General features: G+C 48.1%; 1 protein-coding gene across 1 annotated transcript in view; it reads right to left on the bottom strand.

Moving 5' to 3' along the window:
• The window catches only part of dennd6b (DENN/MADD domain containing 6B), a gene marked incomplete at its 5' end in the record, with an annotated part of 15,436 nt that extends 6,038 nt beyond the window's left edge, over positions 1-9,398 (bottom strand). The window contains 12 exons of the mRNA XM_032508801.1: positions 2,359-2,448; positions 2,694-2,758; positions 3,960-4,025; positions 4,106-4,200; positions 4,509-4,604; positions 5,395-5,517; positions 5,750-5,810; positions 5,887-5,944; positions 6,039-6,118; positions 7,600-7,705; positions 8,084-8,185; positions 9,297-9,398. Of these exons, the coding sequence (XP_032364692.1) occupies positions 2,359-2,448; positions 2,694-2,758; positions 3,960-4,025; positions 4,106-4,200; positions 4,509-4,604; positions 5,395-5,517; positions 5,750-5,810; positions 5,887-5,944; positions 6,039-6,118; positions 7,600-7,705; positions 8,084-8,185; positions 9,297-9,398 (1,044 nt within the window). The remainder of the gene's footprint in view (positions 1-2,358; positions 2,449-2,693; positions 2,759-3,959; positions 4,026-4,105; positions 4,201-4,508; positions 4,605-5,394; positions 5,518-5,749; positions 5,811-5,886; positions 5,945-6,038; positions 6,119-7,599; positions 7,706-8,083; positions 8,186-9,296) is intronic.
• Positions 9,399-10,000: the final 602 nt, after the last annotated feature.

Raw genomic sequence — 10,000 nt, 5'->3', positions numbered from 1 at the left:
CAGACAGGTAGACAGACAGACAGACAGACAGACAGACAGACAGACAGACAGACAGACAGACAGATAGACAGACAGGTAGACAGACAGACAGACAGGTAGACAGACAGACAGACAGACAGACAGACAGACAGACAGGTAGACAGACAGACAGACAGGTAGACAGACAGACAGACAGGTAGACAGACAGGTAGACAGACAGACAGGTAGACAGACAGACAGGTAGACAGACAGACAAGTAGACAGACAGACAGGTAGACAGACAGAGAGGTAGACAGACAGACACGTAGACAGGTAGACAGACAGACAGGTAGACAGACAGGTAGACAGACAGACAGACAGACAGACAGGTAGACAGACAGGTAGACAGACAGACAGACAGGTAGACAGACAGACAGACAGACAGGTAGAAAGACAGACAGACAGATAAACAGACAGGTAGACAGACAAGTAGACAGACAGACAGACAGGTAGACAGACAGACAACAGTTATTTTCAGACTAAAATAGTTACAGTGAGTATAATAAGTATTTAACAAGTTCTCCCACTTAGAGATCATGGAGGGTCTGATGTCCTCGTAGGTGCATGTCCACTGTGAGAGACATGTCCACTGTGAGAGACATGTCCACTGGGAGAGACATGTCCACTGTGAGAGACATGTCCACTGGGAGAGACATGTCCACTGTGAGAGACATGTCCACTGGGAGAGACATAATCTAAAAAACATCCAGAAATCACAATGTAGGATTTATTAACTATTTATTTGTATGATACAGCTGTAAATAAGTATTTAACACCTGTCTATCAGCTAGAATTCTGTCCCTCAAAGACCTGTTAGTCTGTCTTCATAATGTCCCTCAAAGACCTGTTAGTCTGTCTTCATAATGTTCCTCAAAGACCTGTTAGTCTGTCTTCAAATGTCCCTCAAAGACCTGTTAGTCTGTCTTCATAATGCCCCTCAAAGACCTGTTAGTCTGTCTTCATAATGTCCCCCCCCCTCCATTTATTATCCTAAATTAGATGCACCTGTTTGAGGACGTTAGCTGCATAAAGACACCTGTCCCCCCCATCCAATCAGTAAGAATCCAACTACTAACATGGCCAAGACCAAAGAGCTGTCCAAAGACACTAGAGACTAAATTGTCCCCCTCCACAAGGCTGGACAGGACTACGGGGACATGTCCAAGCAGCTTGGTGAAGACATGTCCACTGTTGGAGACATCATTAGAAAATGGAAGAAGCTAAACATGACTGTCAGTCTCCCTCGGACTGGGGCTCCATGCAGGATCTCACCTCGGGGGGTCTCACTGATCCTAAGAAAGGTGAGAAACCAGACCAGAACTACAAGGGAGGAGCTGGTCCAGGACCTGGAAAGAGCTGGGACCACCGTTTCCAAGGTTACTGTTGGTAATACACTGAGACGTCATGGTTTAAATCCTGCATGGCCCGGAAGGTTCCCCTGCTTAAACCAGACCATGTCCAGGCCCGTCTTAAGTCTGCCAACGACCATCTGGAGGATCCAGAGGAGTCATGGGAGGACGTCATGTGGTCTGATGAGACCAGAATAGAACTTTTTGGTCCTGATTCCACTAACCGAGTTTGGAGGAAGAAGAATGATGAGGACCATCCCAAGACCACCATCCCTACTGTGGAGCATGGGGGGGTAGCATCATGCTTTGGGGGGGTTCTGCACATGGGACAGGGGGACTGCACTGTATTAAGGAGGACCGGGGCCATGGATTGGGAGATTTTGGGGACCAACCTCCTTCCCTCAGTTAGAGCATTGAAGATGGGTCGAGGTCTTCCAACATGACAAAGACCTGAAGACCACAGCCAGGAGAACCAAGGGGGGCTCTGGAAGAACCAGATCAAGGTTCTGGGGGGGCCTAGCCAGTCTCCAGACCTAAACCCAATAGAGAATCTTTGGAGGGAGCCCAGAAACCTGACTGGTCTAGAGAAGATCTGTGTGGAGGGGGGGCCAGAATCCCTTCTGCAGGGTGTCAGACCTGGTGAAGGACTACAGGAACCGTTGGAACCAAAGGCTGCTGGACCAGATATTAACATGGATCTTCTCAGGTGTTAAATACTTATTTACAGCTGGATCATACAAATAAATAGTGTCTCTCACAGTGGACATGTCTCTCACAGTGGACATGTCTCTCACAGTGGACATGCACCTACGAGGACATCAGACCCTCCATGATTTCTAAGTGGGAGAAATTGCAAAATAGCAGCGCGTTAAATACTTATTTTCCTCACTGTAACTTGTGATGTAATGTTTCTAAAACGAGACGTCCCCCCCCCCGGTGATCAGCTGATCACTTCCTGTAAGTTGAGCGATGTGATTGGCTGTTGGCTCACCAATGGGATGATGAAACTCTGCGTGAGCTCCAGCAGGTGTCGCCTCAAGATGGAGGTCTGGACCTCGGGGGGGCGCTTCCTCTGGATCCCCTGACACACAATCACACACAATGATAACACAATAATACACACAATACACACAATAATAACAATAATACAATACACACAATAATAACACCATACACACAATAATACACACAATAATACACATAATACACACAATAATACACACAAGCACACTGAATCACACAGACAGACAGACAGACAGACAGACAGACAGACAGACAGACAGCCAAAGAGAGATATGTAGATCAATAAACAAGGAGATGTTTTACCTTCAGAAGTCTTTTAATTAAAATCTTGTCTTTGTGTAGAAACGTCTTGAACTCCGTGTAGATGCCTGCAGACAGGAAGTCAACTTCAGTCAGTAATTAAACATACTGATCACCTGGTTTAGCTTCAAATACATGAGAAAAATAATTTAGTTTAACATCAAACACCCGCAAAATCATCATCAGCAAACCCACCAGACTCCATGTAAATAACCACTACTTTTAGTGTGTATAGAGCAGCATATCTCCACCAGACTCCATGTAAATAATCACTACTTTTAGCATGTATAGAGCAGCATATCTCCACCAGACTCCATGCAAATAATCACTACTTTTAGTGTGTATAGAGCAGCATATCTCCACCAGACTCCATGAAATAATCACTACTTTTAGCATGTATAGAGCAGCATATCTCCACCAGACTCCATGTAAATAATCACTTCTTTTAGCGTGTATAGAGCAGCATATCTCCACCAGACTCCATGTAAAAATATCACTACTTTTAGCGTGTATAGAGCAGCATATCTCCACCAGACTCCATGTAAATAATCACTACTTTTAGCATGTATAGAGCAGCATATCTCCACCAGACTCCATGTAAATAATCACTACTTTTAGCATGTATAGAGCAGCATATCTCCACCAGACTCCATGTAAATAATCACTACTTTTAGCGTGTATAGAGCAGCATATCTCCACCAGACTCCATGTAAATAATCACTACTTTTAGCATGTATAGAGCAGCATATCTCCACAAGACTCCATGTAAATAATCACTACTTTTATTGTGTATAGAGCAGCATATCTCCACCAGACTCCATGTAAATAATCACTACTTTTAGCGTGTATAGAGCAGCATATATCCACCAGACTCCATGTAAATAATCACTACTTTTAGCATGTATAGAGCAGCATATATCACCAGACTCCATGTAAGAATCATACTTTTAGCGTGTATAGAGCAGCATATCTCCACCAGACTCCATGTAAATAATTGCTACTTTAGCGTGTATAGAGCAGCATATCTCCACCAGACTCCATGTAAATAATCACTACTTTTAGTGTGTATAGAGCAGCATATCTCCACCAGACTCCATGTAAATAATCACTACTTTTAGCGTGTATAGAGCCCATATCTCCACCAGACTCCATGTAAATAATCACTACTTTTAGCGTGTATAGAGCAGCATATCTCCACCAGACTCCATGTAAATAATCACTACTTTTAGCGTGTATAGAGAAAAACTAAGTTCGGGTTAAATGAATCACCTGGTTTGGTGTCCAGAGTTTTCAGCTTGGACAGTTTCTTCACCTTCACCTGTTTGGGTAAATAACCTGAAGACCAAACAGACCAAGATCAGAGAAGAAGAAGAAGGTAAAGAAGTGTGAAAAAAAAAGAAGAGAAGAAGAGTCACCGGCCATCTTGGTTTCTCCGAGCCGGACGATGTGCGGCCAGTTCTGGAATGTCTTGATGAAGAACGGGTTGGTGACGCCCAGGACCACGCTAGGCCTGCAGACAGACAGGTAGCAGACAGACAGGTAGCAGAGAGACAGGTAAGAGACAGACAGACCGGTCAGACACACAGGTAGCAGACAGACAGGTCAGACAGGCAGGTCAGAGACAGACAGACAAGTCAGACAGACAGGTCTGACAGACAGGTAAGACAGACAGGTAGCAGACAGACAGGTCAGACAGGCAGGCAGGCAGACAGATAGGTAGCAGACAGGTCAGACAGACAGGTCAGACAGACCGGTCATACAGGTAGTCAGAAGGACAGGTAAGAGACAGACAGGAATAAAAGGTTAAAGGTTACTAACGGCGCCTGCGTCCTGGTGGTGAACTCTCTGAACTCGCTGTCGTGGACGGTGAAGTAGGGACGGAAATCACAGCAGCTCCTCAGAGGACTGATAATGCTGGGGACAGACAGACACACTGCTCTGGGATTGGTTGAGAGACAGAGACACTGCTCTGCTACTCTTTTAGCGTGTATAGAGCAGCATATCTCCACCAGACTCCATGTAAATAATCACTACTTTTAGTGTGTATAGAGCAGCATATCTTCACCAGACTCCATGTAAATAATCACTTCTTTTAGCGTGTATAGAGCAGCATATCTCCACCAGACTCCATGTAAATAATCACTTCTTTTAGCATGTATAGAGCAGCATATCTTCACCAGACTCCATGTAAATAATCACTTCTTTTAGCGTGTATAGAGCAGCATATCTCCACCAGACTCCATGTAAATAATCACTTCTTTTAGCATGTATAGAGCAGCATATCTCCACCAGACTCCATGTAAATAATCACTACTTTTAGCATGTATAGAGCAGCATATCTCCACCAGACTCCATGTAAATAATCACTACTTTTAACGTGTATAGAGCAGCATATCTCCACCAGACTCCATGTAAATAATCACTACTTTTAGCATGTATAGAGCAGCATATCTCCACCAGACTCCATGTAAATAATCACTACTTTTAGCATGTATAGAGCAGCATATCTCCACCAGACTCCATGTAAATATCACTACTTTAGCATGTATAGAGCAGCATATCTCCACCAGACTCCTGTAAATAATCACTACTTTTAGCGTGTATAGAGCAGCATATCTCCACCAGACTCCATGTAAATAATCACTACTTTTAGCAGGTATAGAGTAGCATATCTCAACTGCTCTGTGATTGGCAGTTGAGTTACCTGATGAGAGCCAGCACAGTTTCCGAGGAGACGGTTGGAGACGGTGCCATAACGACCAGTGGTTCCCCTAGCAACACGAGCTCCCAGAGCATCTGAAGGTGAACTAGGACCGGCTGGAAACACCTGGAGGTCAAAGGTCAACAGGAAGTTCCTTATTTATCCTGATAAGAATCATCCTGTTATTCTGTTTGTGGCCACGCCCCTTCCTGTTATTCCACCCCGCCCCTTCCTGTGTGTAGCCCCATCCCATCCCCTCCTGCCTGAATGACACATGTGATGTGATGTCAGTTTAAAGGCGTGGGACCAAGCTAAGGGGGCGGGGCTTCCCTCTCTATAGTGAGACCAGAAGACAGACCTGAAGAGGTCCAGCTCGTGGACGGAGGGCAGCACGGTTGGCGCCGGCAACACCTGACGACATAAAAGAAACTTTATTGTTCACCCACAGATGACCGCTAATCACAGCGATGTCAATAAAGAACTAAAGTTACTGTTGACCAGTCTGTCGGATGGGACTTCCTCCTGATTGGTCGGTTCTGGAAGGAATCCGAACCTGAAGAACAAAATATACACGTTCTATATATATATATATGACCCTCCCCTCTACAGGCCCCGCCCCTTACCTGTCTACAGGCCCCGCCCCTCACCTGTAAGACCCTGCCCATCAGCGGCAGGTGGAGCGTCAGTCCAGGAACGGGGGAAGGCCATTGGTCGATCTCGCTGCAAACTGATTGGATGAGAGAAGAGGTCAGGTGACACTTCACCAAGTTAAGGTCTTTGCACACTGAGTCATAAATGTCTCTCTTGTTGTCTGTCCTGCGTCTCTCTATCTGCGTCTCTCTGTCCTGTGTCTCTCTCTGTCTGCGTCTCTCTGTCTGCGTCTCTCTGTCTGCGTCTCTCTGTCTCTCTGTCTACGTCTCTCTTCTCTCTGTCTGCGTCTCTCTGTCTGCGTCTCTCTGTCTCTCTGTCTACGTCTCTCTGTCTCTCTGTCTGCCTCTCTCTGTCTGCGTCTCTCTGTCTCTCTGTCTACGTCTCTCTGTCTCTCTGTCTGCGTTCTCTGTCTGGTCTCTCTGTCTCTGTCTACGTCTCTCGTCTCTCTGTCTGAGTCTCTGTCTCTCGGTCTGCCTCTCTCTGTTCTGCGCTCTCTGTCTCTCTGTCTGCGTCTCTCTGTCCTGCGTCTTTGTCTGCGTCGCTCGTCCTGTGTCTTTCTGACTCTGTCTGCGTCTCTCTGTCCTGTGTCTTTCGTTCTCTGTCTGGTCTCTCTGTCTCTCTGTCTGCGTCTCGTCTTCTGTCTGCGTCTCTCTGTCTCTCTGTCTGCGTCTCTGTCTCTCTGTCTGTGTCTCTGTCTGCGTCTCTGTCTCTCTGTCTCCCTGCGTCTCTCTGTCCTGTGTCTTTCTGTCTCTCTGTCTGCGTCTCTCTGTCTCTCTGTCTGCGTCTCTGTCTCTCTGTTCTGTGTCTCTCTGTCTGCGTCTCTCTGTCTCTCTGTCTGCCTCTCTCTGTCTGCGTCTCTGTCTCTCTGTCTGCCTCTCTCTGTCTGCGTCTCTCTGTCTCTCTGTCTGCCTCTCTCTGTCTGCGTCTCTCTGTCTCTCTGTCTGAGTCTCTCTCTCTCTCTGTCTGCGTCTCTCTGTCTGCGTCTCTTTCGTCTGCGTCTCTCTGTCCTGCGTCTCTCTGTCTCTCTGTCTGCCTCTCTCTGTCTGCGTCTCTCTGTCTCTCTGTCTGAGTCTCTCTGTCTCTCTGTCTGCCTCTCTCTGTCTGCGTCTCTCTGTCTGCGTCTCTCTGTCTCTCTGTCTGCTCTCTTGTTCTGCGTCTCTCTGTCTGCGTCTCTCTGTCTCTCTGTCTGCGTCTCTCTGTCCTGCGTCTTTGTCTGCGTCGCTCTGTCCTGTGTCTTTCTGTCTCTCTGTCTGCGTCTCTCTGTCCTGTCTTTCTGTCTCTCTGTCTGCGTCTCTCTGTCTCTCTGTCTGCGTCTCTCTGTCCTGTGTCTTTCTGTCTCTCTGTCTCGTCTCTCTGTCCTGCGTCTCTCTCTGCGTCTCTTTCTGTCTGCGTCTCTCTGTCCTGCGTCTCTCTGTCTCTCTGTCCTGCGTCTCTCTGTCTCTCTGTCCTGCGTCTCTCTGTCTCTCTGTCCTGCGTCTCTGTCTCTGTCTCTCTGTCTGCGTCCTTCCGTCCTAAGATTTGGGACCCGTAATGATGATGTAAGCATGACATCATCACCTGCTTCCAGACACGGCTGCAGCTTGTCGAAGAACTCTGGAGCAACGACCTGCAGCATCGCGTGGAACATCCCATAATACGGTAACCTGGATACCAGCACCAGAGACTGAAAGACACAGAGGACATCCCATAATACGGTAACCTGGATACCAGCACCAAAGACTGAAAGACACTGAGGACATCCCATAATACGGTAACCTGGATACCAGCACCAGAGACTGAAAGACACTGATGACATCCCATAATACGGTAACCTGGATACCAGCACCAAAGACTGAAAGACACTGAGGACATCCCATAATACGGTAACCTGGATACCAGCACCAGAGACTGAAAGACACTGAGGACATCCCATAATACGGTAACCTGGACACCAGCACCAAAGACTGAAAGACACTGAGGACATCCCATAATACGGTAACCTGGATACCAGGCATGGTTTGAGTCAGCCAATGGGAATTCAGCACGGTGTCAGGTGACTGACCTTCTGGAAGTATCCTCTCCTCACAGAGACGTCCTTCACTTGTCTGAAGTAGACGTAACCGAAGAAATGGGACGACTCGGTCTGTGGAGACAAGAGACAGTACTTATATATATTATATATATATATATATACACAGTATACACTGTACATGTACTTCTCTCTTCCTGCTTCTGGAAGAAGTTCGTGTTCTTCCTCCTCTCCCTCTTATCTCAGCTCCTGTTCTAGTGTCTTCCGTCGTGGTGGAACTGTTTTCTCCTGTCTCTTTGTCCCCTGCCTGCTGGTTCTCCTGTCTCTTTGTCCCTGCCTGCTGTTTTTCTCCTGTCTCTTTGTCCCCTGCCTGCTGTTTTCTCCTGCTCTTTGCCCCATTGCCTGTGTTTTTCCTGTCTCTTTGTCCTCTGCCTGCTGTTTTCTCCTGTCTCTTTGTCCCCTGCCTGGTTTTCTCCGTCTCTTTGTCCCTGCCTGCTGTTTTCTGTCTCTTTGTCCCTGCCTGCTGTTTTCTCTGTCTCTTTGTCCTCTGCCTGCTGTTTTCTCCTGTCTCTTTGTCCCCTGCTGCTGTTTTCTCCTGTCTCTTTGTCCTCTGCCTGCTGTTTCCTGTCCTCTTTGTCCTCTGCCTGCTGTTTTCTCTGTCTCTTTGTCCCCTGCCTGCTGTTTTCTCCTTTCTCCTTTGTCTTGTACTTGGGGTCTCCTGACCTATCAGAAATTGGTAAGACAGCCGCATGCAGATTGACCCACCAGCTGTCTGGGGAACTTAAGAGTGCCTACATGGAGTGATTGAGAGGATGAAGGTTTTACATCTGAGGCCTGATCAGACCAGTGAACTGTCTCGTAACATCTCAGACCGGTCTGGGGAAGCGCAGAGGAGGATGGATTCCATCGGGGCCCAGTCAGTGGAGTTGCTTCGGGCCACATCTGGACTAGAACGTCCGTATATGGTGCCAGAGCACCCTAGGGTGCTCATAAGTGTACGTGGTACCAGAGCACCCTAGGCCAAAGGTCAATGATTGATTTTATAATCGTTTCATCTGATCTGAGGCCGCAGGCTTTGGACACTCGGGTGAATAGAGGGGCAGAGCTGTCAACTGATCACCATCTGGTGGTGAGTTGGGTCAAGGGATGGGGGGGACTCTGGACAGACCTGGTAAGCCCAAGTGGGTAGTGCGGGTAAATTGGGAACGTCTGGAGGAGGCCCCTGTTCAACGGACTTTCAACTCACACTTCTGGCGGAGATTTTTGGGCATCCCTGTGGAGACTGGGGGCCCTTGTGGAGGCTGCGGGTCCTGTGAAGGCTGGGGGGGCCTGTGGAGGCTGGGGGCCCCTGTGGAGGCTGGGAGCATTGAACCTGAGTGAACAATGTTCAACATTTCCATTGCTGAAGCTGCGGCGGCGAGCTGTGGTCTTAGGGTCTTAGGTGCCTTAAGGGGCGGTAACCCACGAACACCCTGGTGGACACCGGTGGTCAGGTAAGCTGTCCGACTGAAGAAGGAGTCTTTCCAGGATGTCTTCTCCCGCAGGACTCCGGAGGCAGTTGCAAGGCACCGACGGGCCCGAAGGGCTGCAGCCTCTGCCGTGACAGAGGCAAAGCAGCGGGTGTGGGAAAAGTTCGGAGAAGACCTGGAGAAGACCCGGAGAAGGACTTTCGGTCGGCACCAAGGTGCTTCTGGAAAACCGTTCGCCACCTCAGGAGGGGGAAGCGGGGACTCATCCAAGCTGTTTACAGTAAGGATGGGACGCTGTTGACCTCAACTGAGGAGGCAATAGAGCGGGTGGAAGGAGCACTTTGAGGAACTCCTAAATCCAGCGGACACGTACTTTGTGGTAGAGGCAGAGCTGGAGGATGATGGGGGATTTTCGTCAATTTCCCTGGTGGAAGTCGCTGAGGAGTAAACAAACTCCACAGCGGCAAAGCCCCAGTGATTG

The sequence above is a fragment of the Etheostoma spectabile genome, unplaced genomic scaffold, assembly GCF_008692095.1.
Source record: "Etheostoma spectabile isolate EspeVRDwgs_2016 unplaced genomic scaffold, UIUC_Espe_1.0 scaffold00009311, whole genome shotgun sequence".
NCBI lineage: Eukaryota > Metazoa > Chordata > Actinopteri > Perciformes > Percidae > Etheostoma > Etheostoma spectabile.
This window is presented reverse-complemented; position numbering and strand designations above follow the sequence as displayed.